This window comes from Tiliqua scincoides, chromosome 7, assembly GCF_035046505.1.
Source record: "Tiliqua scincoides isolate rTilSci1 chromosome 7, rTilSci1.hap2, whole genome shotgun sequence".
NCBI lineage: Eukaryota > Metazoa > Chordata > Lepidosauria > Squamata > Scincidae > Tiliqua > Tiliqua scincoides.
Genome location: NC_089827.1, coordinates 51,317,149 through 51,345,032, shown reverse-complemented (window position 1 = coordinate 51,345,032; position 27,884 = coordinate 51,317,149). Strand labels below are relative to the sequence as shown.

Below are 27,884 nucleotides of genomic sequence, written 5' to 3'. Positions count from 1 at the left end.
ACATCACAGCACCTATGTGTGATTTCTGTTTTTATATGGATCTCAGTTTTTATGCTTGCATATGGATCTTAGTTTTTATTTAATAAAAACTAGCTTTCAGCCAATCCACAAACTGCTCACCTGGTTCCTGTTCAATCCAATTCAAATTGGATTGAAGCCCAGCTCCTTAACTCCTGACAGAATGGAGTACCATGTGTCAGATTCAGAGGTTGAATCCTGATTGAGGTCACTCAACAGGAAACTAGTTTAGCTTAGAGCTGCAGTAACTCCTGGAAGTTTTCTTACTGTTAAAGTATGTTTCACTTTGGATTGCAGTTGTCAGATCTGGTACAACCAGTGTACATGGCCATGTTTCTCACCCCTCTCCTTGTCACAACTTGCACCCTTATCCAGAGCACTCCATTGCTCAGCACTGATGATGGGGTCGCATCAAAAGATCCATTTTCTCATTCGCGGAAGATTAGCTAAGTTTCCACAATCTCTTTTCCAGTTTTAGGTGGACAGCTATTCATTGAAAAGTATATAAACAGCCAGTCATCCTTAGCCTCACCAACCTGTTGTAGTTGCTATGCCAACATACTCGGGAGACTGATTGCTTACAGGCGAGGGTGCAGACGGCATGTCCACTGAGGTGGCGGACTTAGCTGGAGAGAAAGGCACTGGAGAGGGTGTTGGAGGAACTGGTTCTGTCAGTGTTATCTCTTCTCGTACTTCTGCTGGAAACAGAAGAAAAATAGATGCTAAAATAACATGCTGTTGTTTTATTTTTTTCTTCCACCCCCACCCCAAAAAGGACACACCATATTGATAACTGTGCTTAGATTTTGCAGAAGGTATGTGTCTATCTACAAGCAGACATCAATTTACTGTAGGTAGACACATACCTTGTAGATAGGCACATGCCTTCTGCAAAATCTAGACACAGTTATCAACATGGTGTGTCCTTTTTGGGGCAGGGGTGATAATGTGATATGATAATAAAGGAAAGCACAACTGAGCATGTGCTGAGTGCTCCATCACCAAGTAAGCACAGGTTGCCCATGCACACTTAGAATTAAGGACTTCCAAATCAGACAACATGGCTTCTGAACCACAACACCTCTCTACCTAGAAATGAAGCAATGCCAACAGATTTGATTCCTAAAGTCTCATGGAGCTCCATGTCTAAGACAGTGAAGAAGAACTGTGGTCCTCCTCTCTGTAGTAGTAACCACACTTGACAATAATCTGAAAGTGACTGGAATTTAATTGGCCTCTCTGGCACAAAGAATGTTGCCTAAGGAGATGATAGAGCTCTTTATATGATGGTACTAAGCAAAGTTCCAAGATCTGGTTGGGACCAATTCCACATTATAGACTCTTCAGGATTTGGGCATTTAGTACCTTCTTTTGTTCAGTTGTTTTATGCTAAATGCATTCAAGAAACTGTGAGAAAGAGAACTATCAGGAGAAAGTGTCCTGCAGTGCTTTGCCCTTCTAACACTTAAAAGAAACAAACTACTGGAGTCCTACAGTAACAAGCAGGACAATCCAGTAACAAGCAGAAGCCTGTACAACATCTCTGTCTAAGTTATTTAACTGCAAGTCCAGCATCACAAGATGCAGATTTTAAAACTGCAAATTACCTTCATAACACAGTTGTGTGGTAACTGCACAAATGGGCAGGCAATTTCTCAATGGTAAAACCACAAGGTACTCACCCTGCACATGGCTGATCTCCTCTGATCTCAGAAGCTAAACAGGGTCAGGCCTGGTTAGTACTTGGATGGGAGACCGCCTGGGAATACTGGGTGCTGTAGGGTTATACCATAGTCTTTCGAGACTGAAGGTTGCCAACCAAGGTACTCACAGATGTGAGAAATTGACAAATGTTGGAATACTCCACAAAAACGTCAAACAGAAACAAATCCATTTTTAAACATTGTAAATGACAGAAGGAAAGGGGTTTGCATTTATCTTTTTTGGGGGGAGGGAGGTCAAGACCCTGATCCATTCTGCTGATGTGCTTTAGGGCTACACTTTGTGCAGCCTACGAACAATCAAATGAAATTGCTAATCAGAACACTATAGATGGATTTTTCTTTTCTACTTTGCTGAATAGCCACATGCACTTTATGTTGAAAATCCCTGCTTTTTTGGGGGGGGGGTCTCTTTTAAACTCTCCCCCAAGGCTTCTGTGATGCCTCTGCATCCTAAAAAAAAAACCTGATGAGGCATCCTCTTTACAGTAGCCATTGTCCTAGGATGCTTTCCTGAGACTCTCTGAATTCAGCACCATTGCTGAATAGCTGCAAGGCAAAGCAGCCAGATCCTGTCTTCAAGTCTGGCTTCCTGCAGAACAATGGGCTCTGGTCAACCCCACTGTTGGGACAGCCATGCAGCAACTGATTGGGCATCCAAACCCACTGGACCAGGTTAAGGGGCAGGCAGCGATGTCCTAGTGGTCACAGACCATCCAACCTGACAGAACCATGGCACAACAAACCCTAGTTTTTTCAAAGATCAGGAACAAGGAGTGTGTAAGTGTGTTGCCTAATTTGGAAAACATTTCTTGTTGGCATCCTTTAGTCTCGGAAGACTATGGTATCGTGCTCTGAATGGTGGCTCTGGAACAGAGTGTCCTCTCCAGTGCGCGAAGCCAGGGTAAAGTAGATATGGAGGACAGGCTGTTACCCATGCAGCAAATCCCCCCTCTCCACGTCGCTGAAATGGTCCAATGGAAAGGCAGAGGCCAATACGGTTGGTTCCAACGTTATCGCAGGAGTTGCCAGAACGTGACTGTGTTCAGCCATGAACTGCCTCAGGGACTCCGGCTCCGGATTTTGCCTCGAGGTTGACTCCTGAAGCCTTTTCCATAACTAGATGTAGCCACAAGGCAGTGGAGGTTTGGGATCAGAGTTTTCCTTCTCTCAGATGAGCTGCCTTCCCAGGCTGACGAGCCCCATCTACCCGGTGGCTGTTTAGTCGCCTCTTACGACAAGTACAGCCAAACTGAGGGCCTATTCTTATCCCCAGCCCCCAGGGGAGGGGAAACATTTGCTGTTGGAAAACATTTGCTGTTCAGCAAAAGAGGTTCACCTTGCTGCATTGTGAATTTCAGGACTAGGACCTTGGAAGAGCAGGAGTGATAGAATAGGAGCAATACTCAGCCACATCAGGACACTTGCATTTTAATTTCCTTGCCAACCATCTCTCCCTTTGAACATGTGTGTTCTGTTTTTTGATATGTGCCTTGCTTTGATCCTTTTATAAACACCCTCCTTTATTGCATTGTTTATTCAGCCATTTAGTAAACTTCTTCCATTTTTTACTGATTTACCTACATGGATCAGTTCATTCAGAAAGAAGCAGGTTGCCTACCAGATTGCTTAATCTGGTAGAGGGACTTTCTCAAAGAATGTTGTTGGTATGCCAATGCTGACATACAAATGGACTATACACATGAAAAGAGCATTTAAATGTTGTTTGGCAAGTGTGGAAAGTTTACTCAGCTAAAGGTTTTCCACATGGCTAATGTCCTAACACAAATTAGGATTTTAATATTGCAGCTGTAGAATATGAGCTCATCATAGCTTCCCTCTCCCATTCAAGAGCGGATGAGGCTAGCGTTGTATGTGTTTTCATTGGACCAGTGAATTTATCCTTGGAGGTAACTATAAAGCAATTGTAAGAGAAAAAAATCTACCTGTTCCTCCTTCTCCTTTCATCGCCCTCATCAGCTCATTGGCTCTTTCCTGACAATGAAGTGATTCTAACAGGTACAATACGTAGTCATCAAACATCAGGTGAATAAGGTGAAATGACCCTGGAAATAATGTAAGCAAGAAGCAATTAATAGAATATGTCTTGTTTTCAGATTTCCACTGGTCCTGTATAGCGCTGCCATTGAAGTACACTGAACACTTGATAAAAGTCAAACGCTGAACAAAACTATGGTACTAAGCATACTTATATGGAGGTAAATCCAAATGCAATCAAAGAGATTTATGTCCCAATAAACATGGTTGGAATCAGGCCAGAGGAGGTGGAATTTTGTTATATGTTGGTTTTTGTACCACACTTGAACTGATACAGCCAGGATGAATGCCTGGTTCATGTCTTACCTCTCTGGGCTGCAGTTTGCAATGAAACAATCCAGATTGACTAAAATAAACTTTGTGGCAATTACATATTTCAGAACTATGTGGAACTTTACAGAGCTAATGACTAGGTTTTCATATGATGTTGAGACTGTTTCTTCATCTAAACTTTTTATCATATACCAGCCAAAAAAGATAAAAGGAACTTTAAAATAGTTAATGGTATTTGATAGAGCTTCATTACAAGATGGTCTTCTGTTTCAGAACCACTTTCTCATGTGAGATGTTTTAACTCAGTTTAGGTTTGAGGTTTTGCCTCAGGCAGCCCAGTCCTAACTAGCACTGGTGCAACAGGGCCCCATGGCCTCTGATGTATCCAGTCCTCATTAGGAGCAGGCTGGAAGCCTCCTTGGAGTAAGGAGATATTTTTCCTTTTGGGGCTACTCCTTCCTTTCAGGGTTAGTCTGTGGCCCATTGTAATGCTGGCAGTCCCAAGGTTAGGACACAGTGGAGATCTGCTCCACTGATCCCACCCCCTCCTGGGCCTAGTTTGCCCAAAATACCCATTCTGCCCTCCCTCTGCTCAGAAACACCTCCTCCTTGCCTCACTATCACCTTCCTGAACCCCTGTGTCAATGGACACTACTCTTGCCTCTGCCAGCAGCCAGGGACTTGGATGCAGCATCAGCAGGATGGTGCAGGCCTTCCTGCCGGCGCTGCTTACTCTTGAGTTGTCAGAAAGCGCTTTACAGTGCTTTTATGTCAGTTAGCACTGCGACTGTACTCTCAGGTTTTTGTTTTTTTCCAGATTGGCCTTGCAATGCTGTGACAGCCAAAATGTGTGGCCCCCCCCTTGGTAAAGGTGACGTGACTTGCCTCAGGTGACAGAGGGCACAATCCTAATCCACTTTCCAGCATTGACATAAGGGCAATGCAACTCTGAGGTAAGGGAACAAACATTCCCTTACCATGAAGAGGCCTCTGTGCCTGCCCCCCAACTGCAGGATGCAGCACATGCCCCACTGGCACTGCTATGCCAGTGCTGGAAAGTGGGTTAGGATTGCACTTAGAGTTTGCTATAACAGCAAGGGGATAGCAGACATGTTAATAGTTGATTTTATTATTTTCCTAAAGGGGGAAGGCACATCATTTTTTAATCCTTCTATTCATGCTGACTGAAAACCTGAATTTTCCTTTTCTAGTTATTTAGGAAAAAGTATTGAACAATTGACTATCAACATGGGTTCCACAATGTCTACTTCAATCATATCTAAACATAAACAGAAAGTACCAAAGCTGGGGGCACTGTGCAATGTCATATCCCGAATAACTCGTGTGCCAAAACAGGACCACATCAAGAGAAACTGCTGAGCTACTTTCTTCAAAGAGCCTTGTCTCTTAGCAGCTACCTGCCAATAAAAAGAAACAGATGTGATACAAATGTATCTTCAGTCTACATACACCTGTCCAGCAAAAGGATAAATTATGTCTTTCCATCTTCTTAGTTAGAAAATTAAATCAAACTCTAAGAGAATAGTAACAAAGATCATTAAAATTATAACAATGATGCCCCATGCTGAAAGAAAAAGGTTGGCAGAATGTGCTTGGCAGTGCAATCCTAACTTGTTCAAGAACAGAGAGGCTGGCAGGCTTGCCCTGTATCTAGCATGAGTTTTGGGCTGCACTTACCCAATGGGTCTACTCAGATCTGTGCCACCTACAGAGATGGCGCAGATCCGTGCAGATCCGAGTAGCCCGGAGTCACGCAGATTGGCTAGGGAACGGGGTCAGGATGTGGTATAAGTGCCAGATCCTGGCTTCACCCCCCCCCACTCTCTAACCCTAACCTTCCCCCACCCTGAAACGCCTCCTCCCCATCTCCTCCCCATGCTCCCCCAGACTCCCACACCAGCCGAGCTCAGCCTGCACAAACTTACCCATTGTTGGTGCAGCGGAGGCTAGATGTAGTCTCTGCAGGCCAGCACACATCCTTGCGCCAGCCCAGCTGACTTTAGTGGAGGCGCAAATGTGCTTTATGGCACATTTGTGACCCTCCCAGGCCAGTGCAAGGGACTTGCACCGGCTGAACACACCATTGCACTCTGGGAGACCTAAAATACCTGAACTGGGAGACAGCCTGGCAAATGCCCCTTCCCCAAGGGACTGCAGTGAAGAACAATACTCTGTTCCAGTACTTTGAATTTGAATGCTAACAACCATGGTCAAATTCACTAACAGACAACTGAAGCTAGTTTCAGAAACTGTTGACTGAACAGGAAGCTTTCAACATGCTGTTTTTTTCCTTTGGTTTGTTTTTAAATGTCTGCTGAACACATTGGTGCAGTTAAGAGAAAACCAACTATACCTTAGCTGCTGTTTCAATGGGATTTCAGCATGCTGGAGTGAAGTTATCAACCTCCATGCGAAGACATAGGGAACGGTCTCATATCAAGTTGGGCCATTGGTCCATCTGCTCCAGTTCATAGTTACAGCTCTCTGTGGTTTATCAGTCACTTCTAGCTCTCACAGACAGAACAGGAAAAGCCCACCACACAAGATGGAGAGGGGTAGGTGGAATATAATCTACCATCTCTCCCCCATGTCTCTGTGTAATACTGCTGCAAAAGGCTTGTTGATGTAACCCAAAGCAAGGACAAGCAATTTAGAGCTTCGGGTGAGAGGCAGGCATGCCACTGTTGCACCCCAACCTGAAGAGTTCCCCACAACTTTCTCACTCTCAGACTAGCTACCAGCTGTTTGCTTTTCCTTTCCTCCTTGTCCCAATTTGGCCCACAGGCTGCTGATGTCACAATTTCCTTGAGCTGAGAGAAAAACTCAGATATGGGACATGCTTGAAATGCTGCTCTCAATGCCAGGGGTTAGAGTAGAATTGACCAAGCTCTGCTCTGGACTGAGAGCTCCATGCTTTTGCATACACAGCACATGTCCACCTCACACATTTAAACTCTTTTTTACTGACCTTCACCACACATCTGTCCACCATGGAATCCAGCCATTCCACATATGATTCAATGGGCGATTGCTCTTCCAGAAGGTGATCAAACTCCTGATATACTAAAACCCCAACAATCCAAATAATTAATTACTATAGTCTCTTGTTGGAGCAAAAGGAAGAAGAAAAAAAATTACCAAATGCCAATTACAAATGCGCAGCTAGTTTTCTATACCACTTTGCATCATCTATATTAATACTTGCTGTGTTAAAGGATGCAGAAACTAAAAACCAAGTTCAACAGTACTTGGTTCCTTTCTCAATCCCATGGAAATCAATTAGAAAGTTTGGCCCATGATTTAAAATTCAGCTTTTGGTTACATTTCTGTGCCAGAAGTAAGCATCAATGACCATCACAGACCCAGCTACGATGGTCATTCTTCTGAATGCTAAGCTAGGCTATGACCCTTTTGATTAAAAGGTCATGCATGAAATTGATTTAGAAATGCATGAAGATGCTATTTAAATCCAGAATGGACTAGAGTCAATGACAGCCTTCCCATCAGGAAATGCTCTACAGCTCCATAAATACATTCCATAACTGCTGCTTGAAACATTTATTTGTAATTTCTAAAACACTGTTTCCTAGAAAAATTTACAAGTGACACACTTAGACTTCAAAGGTATTTCTAGACATCATCTACATCATTGTATTCTCTTTCAGTGGTAAGCAGAAATATAAACTTCAGTGATGTTTATTGATCTTTCTTATTTGAAACATTTTAGGCCACTTTTTCCAGTTGCTCAGATTGGTTAAAAAAGAATGCCATCCCATTTAATATAAACTCATTGAACCAGCCAAAAGAACCGTTGAAAGCATATTGAAATAAAAATGTTTTGCACCCTTGCTGAAAATTATGAAGCCAGGAGAACATGTAGGAAATCGTGAACTGATATATGACATATACTTCGATTTGGTTAACAGAACACGATCCTGATTAGGATGGGAAGCTCTAAATATTTGGCTGAATAGAAATTTGAAATGGTCTGTGCAATTAAAGTTGGAAAATGGGAAAGGTGTTACAAGAGAAAGGTGTATATATAAAAGAGGGCAGGGGGCTTTTGCCCAGCTTTGGCTGGTGCCCCAGCTGCAGCCATTCCTGTTTTGGACATGGCCATGGTGGTCCATGTCTTGGTAACATCTCTATTGTAATGCAGTTTGCAATTAGTGAGGAATGCAGCAACTCGTGTCATTGCTGGGGCTCAGGGTTCAACTATTGGGCTACTGCTCCAGCAGTTGCATTGACTGCTGATTCATTTTTGGGCACTATTCAAATTGCTAATTTCAACCTTTAAAGGTTTCTATGGCTTACAGCCGAAGTATCTAAAGGACCGCCTCCTGCTGTACATTCTAGCCTGCTCCCTAAGATAGTCTGTGAGGGCCATTCTACAAGTGCCGTCCTTATCGGAGGTTGGGGGAGCAACAAGAAACAGGGCCTTCTCTGTGGTGATGTTGCAGTTGTGGAACTCCCTCCTGATTATTTAAGAACTGCCCCCTTCTTAAGAAACATTCTGGTGGGTGTCAAAGACCTTTTTATTTAGGATAGTGTTTTTGTTGATGGGCTGGGTGGGCTGGGAGCTCTGTTGTTAGATACTTCATTCTTCCTGCTGTTTATAGTGGTTGTTCTTAATTCTGGTTTTTTTGCTTGTTAATATCTTTTCTATTGTTCTTATGTCATTGCTGATTTTTAAATTTTATGTGCTGTGTTTGCCATCTACTGGGTTGTACTACTGCTGCGGGGTTTATTTTATTGGATATATTTTGTTTTTCACTTTGTATTTTAATCTTTGTATATTTACTATTGTTATATTTTTATATCCATTACTGATATTGCTAGCTGCCTCGAACGCCATTGGGGAAAGGCAGGGTAGAAATCTTTTAAATAAATAAACAAATAGATCCAGTTATATGGGAAAGAGGATGAAAATAAGGGTTAACTTTAATTTACCTAATAAATTAAATTAGATTTTGTTGTGTGGGGTGTGTTAAAATTTTCCTGCTTGATGATGTCACTTCCAGTCATGACATCACTTCCAGGGTACTTGACATCACTTCTGGTGGGTCCTGACAGATTGCCATTGACAGGGTGGAACAGGACAGGGCGGGGTTGGCAGATCAGACCCTGGACAGGATCAGCAGCATCGGAGGGCGCCATATTCTATCCTCCCCCGGCCTGATCCATTTGTACCAGCAATTTCATTGGCGTGAATTGGTAGACCCATTGTGCTAGCCAGGGTTTTCCCCAGGGCAAGGGACAACTGTCCCCTACCTCAAGGAGACCTCCAGCATGCAAAATTATCCAACAGGATGCAGTGTAGCCTGCGCTGGTGCCTCTGCTTCAGTGTGGGGGAATTGCACTGGATTGGGCTGCCCATGACAAATAACAGGAAGGGAAACATTTAAATAGCTTCCCTTCCCCACAAATTGTTTTGTTGCAGGTCATACAATGTCTTTTCAACTTTGAGACCATGAGTTAGGATGTGAACAGAAGTCCTGCTGAAGAAGCCAAAGCAGCCACTTAAAGAGCACAATTTGCCTTGAGGTTCAGAGGTTCTTCTTTTATAGCTGATGGTTCTATATTCTTACATTGAATGATGAGCTTTCTGTGCTCTTCCCTTGAGTCTTCCATGGTGTACAGTGTTTGTTTGGTGATGCTATTAAGGTCCACATTCCTCCAGTCTTCCAGCATTTGGAACGTAATGTCTGCACTGTGGATCACAGTTCTTGATGCCTATAATCCAATCAAAACTGCTCATTAGCTTATAGTTTATTAGCTTAAAATAGACTTCATCTCTTTATATGTTTTCCATGCAAGTCTAACTAAGATGATTTCCTCCTTGATTCTATTCCGGAATATACATGGATCACAACAGTAATACCTGAATATTTCTCTACTCATCGGTCTCCACAAAATTACATATCTCCATTGGAGGGTCTACTGAAACTTTTCCCTCCCTGTATTTGTTCTACAATATTTGAAAATTTTATATATGAAAAGAATGGGTGTTCGCATCGGTTCATGAATCAAAATGTGTCAGTCTGAACCATTACACCCTTCTGTCTGTATGTTTAGCAATCCCTTCAGATAAACTAAAGGCTGATTCATATTTTTATCTGCGACACTGTATAGTGCTCAAATTATAGGAGAACGGTGGTTTTGGGATGGCTGTAATGAAATCCATAAACCTCACCTGTACGAAACTGTATTGTTATATATTAAAATAAGTAAAGTTAATGGGGGTTACACCAACCCTAGTGGTGCCACTGCATTTTGGCTGTGCATATGATGTATTTATTCTGTATGGTCTGGTATGGGCGGAGAACCATTGTGAGCTCTTGCACTGGGTGGTACAAACCCTGATGATGCCTCTGGGGAGAGAAATCTTTTCTAAATATATAACCTGGAGCAGAGGGAGCAGCAGGGAAGGGTGCTTTAGTGGATGGAGTTTCGGCAGTCACTGCCATTTCCTTACATTTCCCTTAGCTAGTTGCTACACTCTTGTGGATGCTCCTTGCTTTTGGATTTGTCCAGATCTGCTAAGATCTACACCTTAGATCATGACATGGCATTGCAGAATATTATGTGGGATGGAACATCAGCCAAAGGGACAAGAATCTCTACAAGAAGAGCTCTTTCACAAGAGTTCCTTTTGGGGGGATTAACAAGGAACCGTAAATAGAGTCTGGATGGCTTTTTAAATCAACGTCCATGACCCATCTAATTTTTTTGGTTTATCTAATTTCTGGACTGTATACAAAGAGGTGAATGCAGAAACAACCTAGATACATATATTTGTACTGCTGTGAAGGTGTGAAATAAAATCACAAGAGGGACAGAATAAACTTGTAACAGAGGCATAGGCAACATACCTGACAAAGATGATTCAAGGATGTCTGCCTCCGAAGAATTTGTGAAAACCTTCTAGACACTGCCAAGAAAATAGATATTTATGGTACCAAATAACAATAAATATTTATGGTATTTATGGAGATGCTAAAGATGGAACATGGGGCCTTCTAAATGCAAGATATGTGCACCACCCTGAGTTATGGTCAATAACACAATTGATATGAAATCTGTGACCCCATTAATACAAGCATGATCAGCTGTGCTTAGAAATCATAGTTTATTAGAGAGAATACTCCTAGTAAAATACACTCCACCTACCAGCATGCATTTGCTTAGAACAGACATGTAAATTTTTGTATTATATTGAATTGCATAGATCTACAGCTTAAAAATGTATCATCCTATTGTAAACTCTCAGCAGTGAACGTTTTGACCAAGGGGAAACCTATCCAAATTATTATGGGTGCCATTCTGTTTTTATTATATAGGAAAATTAATTTATTTTTAGAGATGGATTGCAGTCTACATCATTTGAATAAATTATTAAAATTACAAATACATTATTGAGTAATTTATGTTTTGAGGCTCATCAACTAAGGGCGCAATCTAACTGGCAGTTATACCGGTATAGGTGGCCCTGGAGGGTCGCAAACATGCCATAAAGTAAGTTTGCGCCTCCTTAGGCGGGAGCTGCATCAGCGCATTCAGATGCGCCGACATGCGGACGGAGACAGAAGCCTCCGCTGTGGCTCCTACACCGCCGCTTGTGTTGGCGCGAGCGCGCTGACATAAGCAGCAAAGGTAGGCATGGGGGTGTGTGGGGAGGGGGCGGAAGGGGGTGTTACTAGGCGGGGGAAGGAAGGGCCCAGGGGCGGGCGCATGGGGAGCGGGAGGCGGGGCTGGGACCTGGCGCTTATGCCGGATCCCAACCCCCATCCCCGGGGCAAGCAGAGTGGCTTCAAGTTGCTCCTCTCTCCTTGGACTTGCACCACCTCCGGAGGTGGTGCAAGTCCGACGAGACCCATAGGGGTGCGCACCCCTTATCCACGGGTAAGGGGAGGCGCTTCCCCTTGCCCGTGACTGAGCCGCTGCTTGCTGCAATCCTGTGTTGGATGCAGCGCAAGCCTCCTGGCTTGCCTGCTCCAGTGCGGGTTAGGATTGCGCCCAAAGAGTGTTTTAATTTTTCATAATCAATGCTTAATCCTCCTCCTAAATGAGTTTTCCCTTCCCCTTCCATCTCTCCCTCTCCCTCTCCCTCTCTTTTAATTATGTGATGTGGAATTTAGCACTTATGAATGGAAAAGAATTGAGAGCCATGAAATAAAGCAGTCTTTATCAATAGGTGATGTACACTGGAGGTATTTACAAAGCATGCCTGAAAAAGTATAGTGCCCTTTCCTGTGGAGACAGGGTAATTTGATCACTTCTGTTTTTTTTAACTCTGGCACCTTTTCCAAGCAAAGGCCTCAAGCTATATTCAAACACTGCAAAGTATAAAGGGTTTAATCACTTGCACTAGTTAAAATTATGCCCTGGTCATCAATGAACAGACATTTCAGTATAGTCCACATAGCCAAAAGAATTGCCAATGAATTATGTCTTCCATTCTGCTATCTTCAATTCTATACAGTGGTGCCTCGCAAGACGAATGCCTCGCGCAACGAAAAACTCGCAAGACGAAAGCGATTTTTTTTGGTGACTCACAAGACGAATTTTTCTATGGCCGTGCTTTGCAAGACAAATTTTTTTTGCAAATTTTTTTTTGGTTTGTTTGCAGTTTGCAGTGATGCCTCGCAAGACGAAATTTTCGCAATATGAAACGACTCGCGGAACAAATTAATTTCATCTTGCAAGGCACCACTGTATCTATCTATCTAATCTAGAGAGAGAGAGAGAGAGAGAGAGAGAGAGAGATGCTGCAGTGTTAGATTTTTAAATAAATAAATATTTATTTATTTATTTATACAGGTATTTATATACCGCCTTTCCTTGGTCGTCAGATTTCTCCTCAGACTTTAATCCAAGGTGGTTTACATAGGCAGGCTGTTCTAAACCCCCAAGGGATTTTTACAATTGAATAGTTCTACTCTTTCGTAGAACTCCTCCTTCCAGCTGGATTCCTTCCCGGTCTGGCCTCTCTCTGGCCCTTTGCCTCCCACGCTCCCCTTGACGGCAACTCCTCTCTGCCACCGAGGGTCAGCTCATCAGTATATCAGCGTGTCATCAGTTCTCAGGTACTTCTGGTTGTTTCGAACTGGCAGCCTAAGATCTTCAGGCATACAAGGCGGCAGCTCTACCAACTGAGCCAGACCTCATGTTTAACCAATATAGTTATTTTTTTTTAAAAAGAGGCTACGCAATACATACGCTCAAACTTGATATTTCGTAGGTTTTCTGGCAAGTCATGGAGAGCTACTTTCAGCCACTCATCTAGCTGTTTGGCAAACTTGCGGATTACCTGTGTCAAGCTGAAAGGGAAAGCACTACTTCAAACTCTAGGTTCTTGCTTTGCTCTCATGCCTGCAGACTGTCAAATCAATGACTCACCTCCCCCCACCTCCCAGTAACTTGAATCTTAAGGTTTTGAACATCTTATAAAACAGGTGCCTTTATAACATCTGGAATCTGAAATGTACACAAAGCAAATTAAAAAAAATCTTTATAAAGTGCTGAATCAAACAACCACAGTATTCTTTTTAAAATGTGCCATTAAGAAAAGACAAGAAATCAGACACTTAGGGCGCAATCCTAACCCACTTTCCAGCACCGGCATAAAGGCAATGCAGCTCCAAGGTATGGGAACAAGCATTCCTTTACTTTGAAAGGGCTCCATGAGTGCCACTCAACTGCAGGATGAAGCACATGTCCCATTGGCACAGCTATACCAGTGCTGGAAAGTTGGTTAGGATTTGGGCCTTACTTACTTACAGAATTTTTATACTGCCCTTCTCAAGATTTCTCAAGACATAAAGTGGTTTACAATTGGCAGGCTGCTCATAAACCCTGCTTTTTCAAATGGCGTTTTTTATAATTATTGTTCTATATTATCCCTCAATTCCTCCAAATGACTTGCTTTCAATAATCAACCTGGCTGACACCATTTAACAATGCGATAGTTCTAGGGCATAGTTCATTTTCAGTGACACTGGCCACCAATTCCACCCTTAAACAGTCCACCAGACACAGCACATACTACAGATTGGATACAAGGTATATCTACACTACAAACTTGTACTGATCGTATCAATTTTCATGGATTACCCCACCAGAGAACTGTAACTTGGTCAGGCAGCTAGAAATTTGAGATCCCTAGTCCAACTCACAGAACTACAGCGCTGATGTAAAGGTACATTTTTTAAAAGCCCCATAAGGGAAAAAGTTTCATCAAACTTCTAAAATGCACATGCATATATATGAATACATACACAGGCATGCCCACATACTAGAAGATACTCACCTGTCAGGTAATGCTTGCAAAACCGTTGGCATCAAGACCCCAGAAATAGCTTTATACAATATTGAGTCACAAACTCCAACTATATTTACTACCGTGGAAGAACCCAACACAGGAAGCATGTGAGGTGGCATCCCTTGCCAAAAGTGCAGAAGAAAACTCTGAACCTAGACATACAACAACACATAAAGAATAAATGGAATGTATAATATTTTTATTGCCACTATAACAGAGCAACATTGCTTCACATCCGTGTAGCCAGTTACAGAATCACAGCTATTGAACTGGGTGTAGAGAAGAGATGATTTCATCCCATGTGGTTGGTGATCAGCCCCACATTCTCTTTCCACATCCCCAGTCACCTCCTGTGAGAGGCTTTAATCTCAGCTAAACCGACAGTTTCCCTTTTTTCACAGAAGCTGGACTCCAAATTGTGCAGTTTTTGTCTGCTCCAATCCTATCCCCCACCAGCCTATGCGATGTGGTAGCACCAACGGAGCACAGACTGCATCCTATGACAGGGTTGAGACCAGATAGCCAGGAAAATATAGGATCCCAGCATGTGTGAGATCCACTCCCTCCTGCTCTTGAACCACCCTCTGCCCTCCCCACTCCTCCCCAAGATGCTTATTAACCACCACTGCACCTGTTCCAGCGTGGCCTGGAAGAGCTGTTGCTGTGAAGGCAGGGCCTCTGGCCATTTGTGCTAATAGTCCTACAGCGCATGACAGCAGGATGCCTTTTGCTACACCAGACCATGATTTACAGCGGCAGATCATGAAATGCACTGCTGTAAGCCTTAGATTGGATTGGGGGGCAAGCAACTGAATACTCCAAACCATCACACTCACTCAGCTAATCAGTCTTAGAAACTTCACCACAACACAGAGTTTACAATACAGATTATTACACACACTCTCTAAGGCTTTTGTGGCCAGTATTGCTATTGTTGCAATTAATGATTTTAAGTAAACCATGGCCTTTAATCCTGGATAATTTTAATTGCAACAACAGATGATTACAATTGCATATTAATTACAATTCTTTGGTTTCTCTACAAACCTCGTCAAAGTTGGCTCTTATGACAGTATCAAGTATCCTCTGACAGTGAGTTCTGTACATCATAATAAAAGTAGAAACCTGGGATAAAGAATGTAGATATTTTATTAAAAGGAATAACCCTCCTGTTTTAATTTATCATCAAAAATATCTCCATTAAGAACAGGGGTTCTTTTTCTCCTTCTAGACCAGGGGTGTCCAAATTTTTTGGCAGGAGGGCCACATCATCTCTCTGACACTGTGTCAGGGGCTGAGGAAAAAAATAATTAATTTACATTTAAAATTTGAATAAATTTACATATGTTTACATAAATGACAATATTAAAGATGAACTATGAATGAAGGTCTTGCAATAGCTCAAGGCCTATAAAAGGCCTTGCACAAAGCAAGGCTGGCCTTTGCTGCTGCTACTGCATCATAGATGTGAAACAATAAGCAGTGGATAGAGTCCTCATCCCACAGCTCACGCGAGTGGTCAAACAGTTGCCCTCACACTGAGAGCAGTTGCGTTGAGCTATGTGGGCTCCAACAAATCTCTGGAGGGCCAGAGACTCATTGGAGACTGGGGGCTCCCTGAGGGCCGCATTGAGAGGCCTTGAGGGCTGCAAGTGGCTCCAGGGCCAGGGTTTGGGCACCCCTGTTCTAGACAGAGACAAACAATGCAACGGCTGTTAAAAAATTTAGCCCAGTAATTCTAAGGGCGACACTTACGTGAGTTTTCCATAGTCACCCATGGGCCCAACCAGATGCAACTGGATCTCCCAACAACTCTTTCTTGGTTTAAAAGCAGCCACTGGAAAACAGGAGCAATGTGAACTGGTGGTGTTGGAGGGCGAGGTTAACCCTTTCCCCCAGTCCCATTTCCCTGACTGAAATTCCCCCATTACAAAGTTGATATTAGCTGGGGAGGTATGGGAAAAAAAGACAAGTACTATTATTGCACCTGTCTTCCCCTCTACAGTTAACAGCAACATTGAGGAACAATTTAAATTGGGGAATGGCATGGGTGAAAGGGGATAACTCCCTCCTCCCACAGCACTAACCTATATTACTGCCCCTCCCTGGCTGCTTTCTCCCCCAGGAAAAGATGTTGGGAGATTCAGTAATGGATCTGCCATGTCATATTCAGGTTAGCCCTACAGGGGAAAAAAGCTCCCCACATATATTAGTTGCAAGACTGACACCTTAAGTTAGGAATGGGGGAATTATTTCTGGTGCGGTGACCAATTAAGTCCCTTATAAATAAAACCCAAGCATTATTAAACTCTTCTCAACGGGGTTATTTCTTTTTTCGTACAGCAGGTCAACCTTTCATCAACAGAAGACAAACTAAAAGGCAAGGCAGGCCAATGAATATTTCACCTTTTCCTCTGGCAAGCTGGATGGCAGATTTAGATCTTTGACATTTGGAAACTCTGGCAGCAGCGTCCCCAGTTTGGACCGTGGTGAATATGCCACTGTCTGTTTGGTTACTTCTTTTTTTCCTGTTTCATTGACCCAGGCTGCTCCTTTCTTCGAATACATCACGTCATAGTACTGGGAGCTTTCCTTTACTGCAATGCCATAGTAATGGTACCTGAAACGTCGAAATACACATTTTCAATCAGAAGAGACTTATTCACTCAATATGGCAAAAAAGGAAAATTGCTAACAAACCAGACTCTGTTCCAATTCACAAGTGAATGCACGAGTGCAAATGCAGCAACAGAGCCTAACTGAAATGTTCCAAGCTGCTAACAGCCCAGTCCAGCTGAAGCAGCAATCCCAGAGCTGCCAAAGGGGCAGAGCCCAGTGTTTCTGCCTCTTGCCTGAAGAACTCCACCCCCATCCAGCTGCTGAGTGGCCTGCCTTTGTCCCTAGGAGTTGAACTGGTGTTCCTTTGTCCCAAGTAAAATTCCTAGTTTCAATAGCTAGGGTGATACATAGAAAGTCTATTTAGAGCCCAATCCTATACATTCCCTCCCTCCCTGCCGATGCAGTGGCACCAAAATGGCTCCTGCTGCATCCTGCAGTGGGGGAGGGCAGTTACCCTCTGGGTAAAGGTACAATCACACTGTTGGAGTGCCTTTTACAGCTGGCACTGACTTCTTTATGACTGTCAGCACCAGCGGAAGAGTAGCAACAACATCATAAGGTAAGTATAGGATTGGGCCCTTTATTTATTTAAAATGTTTCTATCCTACCCTTTAGGACAAGTCATCCCAGGATGGTCATATCAGGCTTACGACACTATCTAAATGCCACCTACATTGATAGTGCAGTAATAATGGCAATAGCAGCAGCAATTTACCAAACAGATAAACAGCACCTGAAGTTACGGCACACTGCAAGACGTTACTGCATAAATGATAAGGCTGCCAACTTTTGTTTTAGATCAAGTGCTGCTCCTCTGTCTTCAACAGTAGCCACAGTAGCCCATCACACTTATTTTAGGTGTCCAATTTAAGTGTACACTAGCTGTGGCTCATCCTGCAGCTTCTGGGTAGACTGCCAGCTTCTGAAGCTGAGCACCACTGATAGCGTCCTGCAGGCACACAACTGCTGTTAGCAACTGGGCCCTGGGCAGGCCAGTAATGAAGCCACCCATGACAGGTGCTTTATCCATTCTGCAGCTGTGCACATGCATCGTGCCGGAGCAGCAGCCCCAGTGCTTCTGCCTCTTGACACCCTTCAGCAGGGGAACTGGGTCCCCCTCCCTTGTTCAGTGGCCAAAGCTGGGAGTCCACCAACAAACTATCACACAAGTCACTGCTGGAATGCACTTAAGACTGCCAAGTGCAAACTTAAGTGTATTTGTTTTTGAATGAGGCAAACGCAGCCTTCCGCCTCCCTTTCTGGTGTGGGACAGCAAAAAAAAAACAAAACCAAGTCACAGCAAACAGAAGGGGGCAGGGAACACAGGTCTAGCAGATTTTGATAAGCATCTGTAGTAACATAATGAAGATGGCCATTTTCAATGCCATGCAGATACCAGCACTTGACCCCCACCAGGCCACAGGATTGCCTCTTCACAACCCAGAAAACATGTGCACAATTAATTAATTTATCTAAGGCAGTGGGAGTTGCAACTTCTCTTGACTATTAGTTCCCCACTTTTGTCACATACACCTAAATCCACACATCTGACCTGCTTAGAGCAGGTACTGCATGCTACTGCAAGAAGGACTCTGTGTATGCCAGGAAGAGAGAAGATGGACAACACGACAGCAAAGGAATCCATGAAAGAAATAACAACAACAACAACAACAACAACAACTTTATTTTTACCCCGCCTTTCTCCCCGAAGGGACTCAAGGCGGCTTACAACATATTAAAAACAATTTAAAAACAAATAAAAACATGTTAACACATCATAAAAAACAGCAGTCAGAGTAAAAAAAATAGGTAAAAAGAGCATAGAGCAGCAGCAAGTCATAAAAGAATCAGGCCTGTAAAAAATATTAAAAGATGTTAAAAAGATGTTAAAAGGCAGAGAACTCAGAAGGCCTGTTTAAACAGAAGGGTCTTCAGGCCTTGCCGAAAGGTCTCAAGAGAGGGAGCCATTCTTAAGTCAAGGGGAAGGGAGTTCCATAGCGTTGGTGCCACTACTGAGAAGGCCCTATTTCTTGCAGCCGCCCCACGTACCTCCCTAGGCGGCGGCACTTGTAAAAAGGTGAAGAAACACACACACACACACACACACACACACACACACACACACACACACACACACACACCCTTCCTTCATTGGGGGGCTTAAAAGGCACACATAACTTGACAGCCTAGTCCACCTACAAACTAGGAGCATGGCACTGCTCTCTTGGAATGCGCAGAGGAAGAAACCATCTTTTTATCTAGCCATCTTCACTCAGGAGAGCACTGGAGCCTTGGCACTCTTTTCACCCAAATCAGAGTCCCAGGTGAGTAGATGCAATAGAAGACAATGCTCCTGTATACTTAACAGTTGTGTAGAAGAGGCATTTTGGCACCTGTTCTATGCACCTATTAGAAGTGCGGGAGCCCAGTCATCCAACAGGCCATGTTGTCCGTCTTAGCAGTCATACTGACTATACTAAATAAAAAATCTTGAAGAAAAGAGGCAATACAGTACTATGCTACTGGACCAATGAATGGTTGGAATTGCTTGACTTTTCCCTCTACAAAGAGGCACTCTCACATAATTATAATACAGAAAGGTCCCCAGTCAATATGCTGTGCCATACTTAACCTTTTTATGATTATGAAACACAAATTATTGCTTACTTTGACTGGCCTCTGGTTCCAAGTCTTCTTGTTGTTAACTGTGGAAACTGTTGCCTTATTATCTGCAAATAACAGTGATGTGTTAAAAAGTTAAAAATAAATGCTTCTGTTGGTCATGTGTATTTAACAATAGATAATTTGAAGCAAATGTGGGAGAGAAGTAAAAATGGGCTGAAATGGTGAAATGCTATGACTGGGCTCTCCATGGCTAGAGAACATAAAGCTTCCAAATGCTGAACAACTAGGGCTGCCAACCTTCCAGAACTGGCCAGGAGTCTCTAGCATCAACCTCCAGGTCATTACTGAAAGCAATCTTAGAGATTTTAACAGGGTACCCAGGGATTTTAAACATAAATCATGCTGGGGAAAAAAAAATCCAGGAATAGCTTCAGTCAGAGCAAGCAATCCTAACTGCAATGGCCCTTTCTTCCAGTCAGTGGCAGACCTCCCCAACCCTGCGCCCCAGAGCAAAGGTCTGTGATGGCACCCACCACAGGATGTTGCCGCCCCCCACACAAATCCACCCCCCACTTACCTGAAACTTTCGGAGCCTCACGCAACCCCAGGCTGTGCCCCGTGGGCAAGCTTCCTGAGGCTTCCCTGACACTTTAAATTGTGCTTCTGGAAAACTGGAAGCAAAGTTTCCAACCCCTTTAAGAACCTGAGAGAGGCTTCCACAGGGTCCTAAAGGCGTGCGAGGCTCGATGCCTGGGGCATTTGCCCCATGAAATGAATGGGAAGTCTGCCACTGCTTCCAGTATCATACTGTGAATGACAGGGTAGAGAGGGATGGAAAAGAAGCTGTTTTACCACCAGAGCATTTTGCAAAGTTTCTTTGTAGTTGAGCATCTACTCAAAGTTTCAATGCCTTACTACCTAACCAGAAGTTCAAGAAGCATTCCAAGAAAAAGAAGGCTTAGTGGATCTGGTGCTGGAACTAGACCTGGAAGATCCGGTTCAAATTCTTGCTCAGCCATCAAGCTTCTTGGGTGACCTTGGGCCAGCCAATGTCTTTCAACTTAACCTACCTATCTCTCACCAACCATACTCTGGTATATCCCAGTCTAATGCATATGCATTTTATGTGGTTATTACATGTGATTATTATTCTGATTAAGATGAATTCCACATACTATTTTACAGAGTAGGTGTCTGTTATTGTTTTTATTTGCAACTATTTCTGCTCCTCCTTTGAAATGTTCTCATACTTCACTAAAAACCCACCATATTTACTGAAGATAAGGCAGGAGGAAGCAAGTAGAATAGTCAATTTATTGAAAGCAAATTAACTTGCAGGCATATGTTTCCATTCAGATTCTACAGTAGAAGAATTACCTATGAAAAGTGGGCCAAACAAACACCAGTAACAAAATTAAGAGGTAAAAGCTGATTGGTACAAGAGATTATTTTATGAAGGCATGCCAAGCAAAATCTCTACCATGATGCAAATGGAAACATGGCAGTATTCTTTTTCAGAGAAAGCTAAAAAACAAGAACAAACACACAAACGTCATCCACTATGTACGTTCACTTTGAATTTCCCTTGATGAACAATACAGGTCAAACAGCAAAGGGATTTAGTAAGGTGCAGCTCATTAAAACCCATCTTTTGCATCTCTTGTTTTTTTTTTTTTTACTTTATATTACAAATGGCATCATCAAAGACTCTCCATGCACTGACTGAAACCCCAGAGTTCCGCAAAGCACGCTGGTGTTTGAACTGCTGTGCAAAAATGGAAAACACTACACAATATTATTTACATACGATGGCTAGTTCTTTCCCACCATACACACTTTTATGATGAATTTCTTTGAGGCTCTTTCTCCCTACAGCAGAAAACCAGTCTGCATTATTGCCTCATGAACTTTACCAAGAACGGCTTGTGTCGGAAAAGAAATAGCCGCAGAAGTTTGGATTTCACTGGCCATTCTGGTTTAATTTCTGAAGCAAAGCAAAATCAGCAAACAGAAAAACACTTTTGTGGAGCTGCAAAAGTTCAGCCTAGCTATTTGATAAATGAGCAGACAGGCAAGCAGCCCCTCTTTCTCTTTCTTTTTTTTTTGTACGGATTCAATGAAGCCTACCTAAAGAACACCACATGCTGTTCTAGCTACTGATCTAACATTCCGCAACATCTCAGCCTTCCAAATTCCCTTTAATTACACATTAATCCCACCCCTCTCTCTTTCAGTTTGCGCAGACAGGAATGGGGGCTCCTAGGGGCTGTGGGAAAAAAAAGCATTTTCTGGTCATGGAGGGATAGTGTTGGATAGTGGTGGTGGTTGTCAATCAGAATGTACACAAAGTACAATATTACCACAACAGACAGAAAACAAACGAAACATCCTATTCTCTTCAACTGTCTTCCAAAACTATGACAAAAAAGAGAACAATTTCCTTGACTCATGTAAGGGCTCAATGCAGGCCACACTTGCGAGTATTTAGGTTGCGTCTCTGGAGGCTTTTCCAGTACTGAAAAAGCCTGCCGCCCTCTTAGCCTACACTTGCACTAGCTAGTGACAATTCACCACAGATAACAATCACCTGTTCCCGCACAATGGATGGGGGAATAGTCTTGTGAAGAGCATAACCATACTAGTACTTTTCTCTGGATCTCCTGCCTTCTCTGCACAAACATGAGTAAGGCCGTCCCTTGCAAAAAGGTTATGTTGCAAAAAAACTACAATAAATTTGAAAGAAAGCAGAAAGATGGTAAGAGAAGACTCGCTGGATCAGATCAAAAGATTCATCTTGTCCAGCATCCTGTTTTCAACTGTGACCAGTCAAATTCTTTTGGGATGCTCACAAGCTGGGCACGTAGGCAGCAGCCTTCTCATGTTCCGGCAGCAACAGGTATTCAGAAGCATAGTGCCTCTGCATGTGGAGGTTCAATTTAATTATCATAGCTAATAGTTATTGGTAAACTATCCTCCATTAATCTGTCTAATCCCCTTTAAATAACACCCAGTCAGTGGCCATCACCATATTTTATGGTGGTAAATTCTGTAAGTAACAGCCCAATCCTAACTAGGACTGTGTTGCCCTTTACAATAGTGGAACACAGTTCCACTGTCATAAATTGCCATAAATCACACATGGCAGTGTGAGCAGCCATTTTGCGGCTACTGCCAGAAATGGCAGCAGTAAACAGAGGCTGTAAACAGGCAGTGAGGGCGGAGGTCACATGGAAGGGGGCAGGGAGGGGGAGGAATGGGGGACTTCCTAGCCAGGAGGGAGTCTGGTGGGAGGTGGAGTGAAGGTGGATCCAGCAGCACCAGCACGCACCAGATCCTAACTCCATTCACTCTCCTCTTCCCTCTCCATTACTTTTATTGAACTTGTGCCAGCAAAATAGCTGAAGAGCTCCAAGGAGGCCCATTGGGGCAGCACAGGCTTACTCAGGGTAAGGGAACAAAAGGAGAGCTCCAGGCTACTCCTCTCCTGCAGGATATAGTGGACATTCCATTCGCGAGGCTGCACTGGTGTGTGGGGTTGTACTTATGCTTGCCAGTAGGCCAAACAGGGAGTATTTGCCACTGGGCAGCCCAATCTTAAGCCTCCCCAGCACCCAGGGATGAAGTACTGCTGAAACGGCAACCGCTGCATTCTATGAGGCCAGGGAAGCACCACCAGGTCTCCTTACGTTCCCTAACCCCACGCAAGACCCAGGCGGCTCCAATGGGTCTCCTTGGATCTGTGCCTGCTATTGAGCTGGTGCAGTTTCGAGGAGACCCATGTCGGATTTCCTGGTCTGGGAGGGGGATTAGGATACAGTGCCACCACCTCCACTCCTTCCTGGACCCCTTCCTCCCCTTCCCTGCCCTCCTCGTGCCCAGTTCTGTCCCCACCCCACTTTTCCCCCACCCTGGAACACTCTGCTACCGGGAGCCTTTGCTGCATGACCTTCGGGGTGCAGCCCCACGCCAACTGCCGCTGGGTCCGGCACTGGAGGTGCGCCTGTAACTCTGGCAAAAAAATACCTTACGGCACTTTTTGTGATGGTTGGGCCAGCAATGCCGGCACACCACCCATGCACTGGATTGGGCTCTAAGTAGGATAAAAATGTAATGGCCATGAAATAGGTGCTATATCACTTATTATTATTATTATTATTAACAACAGTATTTATATACCGCTTTTCAACTAAAAGTTCACAAAGCGGTTTACAGAGAAAAATCAAATAACTAAATGGCTCCCTGTCCCAAAAGGGCTCACAATCTAAAAAGATTCAAATGAGTACCAGCAGTCAGCCACTAGAACAGACACTACTGGGGAGAGATGGGCCAGTTACTCTCCCCCTGCTAAAAAAGGAGCACCCACTTGAAAAAGTGCCTCTTACCCAATTAGCAGAACTTATTGGCAATGATGAACAGACGCTGTCCAATAGGATGCCAATGCCAGTGACTCAGTGACATTTCACATAACACTCACACACTCAGATGGGAGGGACCCATTACATAACAAACATTTTATGATGGGGGGAAGTGGAGGAAGAGGACCCCTGCAAAATAAATGCTAGTTTGAGAAGAGACATCTAGACCAGCCTCAACAATTTAGTAACAATCTCAAAAGTCCACAAAGTAAATCCAGCTACTGTTCCGATCACTGTTAGTTGCTTCAGTCAGCACTATAGTACTCAAAGATGAATCTAGTTTGCTACCAGTTTTGTTCTTGGATGACCACAGTTCTCTAGTAGCAATTGGGATCTCCCCACACCTGAAATGAGTGACCAACAGGGTTATTTCTCAAAAACCCAAACTGTGATTTGGAGGATTGAGAACACTATGACAAAATCAGTTACATCACAAGACTCTTTTGTTTGTCTTCCAATAGACTGCCACAGAAGTTGCTTTTTGTCTTTTAACAACCAAAGCATTTTCTTAACAACCAAAGCTTCCACAAATAACTAGTTCAGTTACATTTGATCTTAGCATTCAGCTGTGCTCTCTCTTCCTCTTGGCAGATTATGATCTTCATCAGTACAAAAATGCTTCAACTTCAATAACTGACTCCTGGGCATTCCCAGATTGTTAGGGTATTTCCACAACAGATCAAAAACTGGATTTGTGCATATGTAATTCTAGATACTGATTACTAGAAAAATCTGCAAATGACTTCATTTATGGCCAGCAGAGTCACATCAAAAACTAACAATGCAATCTGTACATGATAAGGTGCAGGCAGATGGGAGTTCTCCTTTTACTTGCTTGGAAAACCCTTGGGCTGTGTCACCTGGGAGCCCCCCTCCCATCCCCCACTTACCTGAGAGGAAGAGTGCAGGAGGAGGCTGCAGTCATGGCTGCAGAAGCAGCCTGCAAACACAGCCAGAGTACCTTTATGGCTTGCTTGCAGCCTCCTTCAGGGTCAAGATCCTGCAAGTACTCAGGCAGGGAGCAGAGCAGGAAGGGGCAGAGCCTTGAGCCACCCCTTTTTACTTTTATATACTTTTTGCAAACAACTTCCTATGAAAATCTGGTTCAAAATCTGAAGCATGATCTTGGATATATGACATCCAATACTCTTGATGTCCAAACATTGATATATGACATTTTAGTATTAATATTTGATACAAACCATGGAAAAGGAACTAGAGGCAGTAATAAGCACAAAAATGCAATTTAAGGTTAATATAGCTGGAACACAGGACTCATCCATGCATTCTCTATATCAGTGTTCTTCAGCCTAGGGGTCAGGACCCCAGTGGGGTCACAAAGCCTCAGTTGTGGGGTCGTGGCAACTAATGAAAAGTTTGAAGACCAATGGACTAGAGTACCACCAGGTAAAGGGGGAAGTTTCTGATGTACCCCTTCAGGTACCAGGAGACTGTGTCCCAGTCCTGCTGAGGTTCTTAGCAGTTGTGCTAAAATAACTTTCACTTCATGGTAACTTTTTCTGTTCTTTCTAATAAGAATATTTGATTATTGTGAACAGTGCTGGGTGGGCGTTAAGGGGGCGGGGAATGGCGTGACAGGGATGTGGGTCCTGGGAGGGGGCGGGATCAACAGTTGGGTCCCCAATCTCATACGTCATTTATTTATTGGGTCATGGCACGAAAAAGGTCAAAGACCACTGCTCTATCTGGTACACAAGCAATGTCACAGTAAATTCATTATATCAATTGGTAGACAATCCATCCAGCCAGTATTTTAAGTTTCACACCCACCCAAATACTTCCTGAAGTTGATGTCAATAATCATCCAGTCAAGACACTGCCTTCCAGTGAACACTTCAGAAGAAATCTCCTTCATGCGAGCAGTTTTTCCCAAGTGCAAGCAATCACACCGCTTTTTTGGACTGCCTGCAGCCAATATATATAGAGGGTGTATGTTCTATTCAATTTTGCATCTTTTGCATTCTCCAAATCTCACATGAGTGAGGCTTAGTAGCAAGTCATTGTATTAAGAGCTTATACTTTATACTCACCTTTCCAAAGCTGGCAGCATTAACAGGCTGTGTATCATTTTTCTCACAGAAGTCCAAATAGTGCATGTAGAGGGCGCTTCGAGGAATGCAAACTCCTTCTGCAATCTCATAATTTTCCTCCAGCCTTAAAAACAATGATCAAACAAAGGGAACTACAAATATGTTGGCTGTCTCATATTACAGCATGCAGGCTGGCAAACTTCAGGGTCATCCAGTATGTTTTAGCAACATTTATCAGTTTCTTAAAAGTTAGCCAAAAGCTATTTCAGTCATGTTATTCTGTTCTGAAATGCAGGGTCCTTTTATATATGATGATGCCGTCCATATACCATGCAACATCTTGCAATTAGACTCCTACATTTTTCAATGTCTTGCAGAGCAATCCTGTACCTGTACACAGAAAGTCTTACTGGGTTCAGTGGGGCTTGCTCTTAGATAAGTATGCGTAGGATTTCAGGCTTAAATAATTAGGAGATTCACCACAGGCTGAAATTAAACACTGGCAGAAATTTGAAGTTGCCGCAAATCAAAAGATAGTTTAGCAGTTCACTTTTATTTCCAGATGTACCACATGTTGACTTCAAGGAATATTCAGTGGTCTGATTCCCATAAGTAAGTAAGTAAATAAGTAAGTAAGGGCACAATCCTAAACAGATCTACCCATTGAACACAATAGGATTTACTTCCAGGAAAGTGAGGTTAGGATTGCAGCCTAAGTTTGCTTCCCATGAAGGCTTCTGCCACAATAAATCTGTTAGACTTTAAGGTGCCAAAGTATTTAATTTGTTGCAGCAAAACCAATGCAAACAGCTACTGTCTGTAATTTTCTTCCGGTGGCATATTCCCATTTGTACGGAAGTAAGAGAACACCTGCTAGCATGTACAATATATGCTTCCCCTACAGAATTTAAAATCGTCCAGCTATGTATGCAGGTGGCTTTACATGCCTTAGGCTGCAATGCTATACATACACATTTTCATAGGAGAAGCCCCACTGAACACAGTGGAACTTACTTCTGAGTAGACATGCCTAGACTAGCATTGTTAGCTGAAGCTGCATAGCTTCCAGTCAAGAAGATTGGTGCAGGATTTGTCCCTTCTATTCCTACACTAGTGATTGGTGCTGTTAGCTCAGCAACGACATTCCTAGTTGGGGTTTGGAGCAGGGGGGGAGGGGATGGGGAGAGAGGGGTTCCTTATTTCATTGGGGCATTTTACAATAATGATAAAATGTCCTTTCAGCTCTTTGGGATCTTCCTTTTTCTCCCAGTCTGCAGAAATACTGTTTCCCCCCTCTTTTTCATTTTTTATTGTACTTCTGGCACCCAGTCTAGCAACAGGAACCCAATGCACAGCTGTGGAAGCTGAAGACAGTCAGCAGCCAACATCTACCGCCCAGCTATGCATCTGTTCCTAGTGAAAAAAGAATATACGTGCATCACCCCAGTTTAATTTGGGCACAAATGTTTATGAGAAATCGCTTTGTCTTTGTCATGTATGGAATTTTCTAATTACTGATTCTTCCCCGTTGAAACTTCCAGTTCAGCAAGAAACCTGAAAACCTACTCAAATGTAAACATAAATTAGTTCCTACATCATCAACGAATCTGTTCGGAACATTTGTTTACTAAATCTTATTGAGCAGAGACTTGAAGGTACCTGCTGTATTGTGAAACGTATTGCAAGAATTAATAGAAGTTCAGTAAACATGAATTTGGAAAAAAAAAAATGTCTCAAGTGCTACCCAGTAAGCACCAACCTG

The 27,884-nt window shown here is 43.3% G+C and overlaps 1 protein-coding gene across 1 annotated transcript in view; it reads right to left on the bottom strand.

The window, feature by feature from the left end:
• The window catches only part of RFX4 (regulatory factor X4), a 41,306-nt gene extending 15,103 nt beyond the window's left edge, over positions 1-26,203 (bottom strand). The window contains exons 1-12 of the mRNA XM_066633992.1: positions 26,123-26,203; positions 19,699-19,760; positions 16,819-17,032; positions 15,460-15,537; positions 14,401-14,564; positions 13,311-13,411; positions 10,964-11,022; positions 9,680-9,824; positions 7,060-7,154; positions 5,371-5,488; positions 3,686-3,805; positions 555-716 (exon numbers count right to left, since the gene is read on the bottom strand). Of these exons, the coding sequence (XP_066490089.1) occupies positions 555-716; positions 3,686-3,805; positions 5,371-5,488; positions 7,060-7,154; positions 9,680-9,824; positions 10,964-11,022; positions 13,311-13,411; positions 14,401-14,564; positions 15,460-15,537; positions 16,819-17,032; positions 19,699-19,760; positions 26,123-26,188 (1,384 nt within the window). The 5' untranslated portion in view covers positions 26,189-26,203. The remainder of the gene's footprint in view (positions 1-554; positions 717-3,685; positions 3,806-5,370; positions 5,489-7,059; positions 7,155-9,679; positions 9,825-10,963; positions 11,023-13,310; positions 13,412-14,400; positions 14,565-15,459; positions 15,538-16,818; positions 17,033-19,698; positions 19,761-26,122) is intronic.
• Between the last annotated feature and the right edge of the window lie 1,681 nt (positions 26,204-27,884).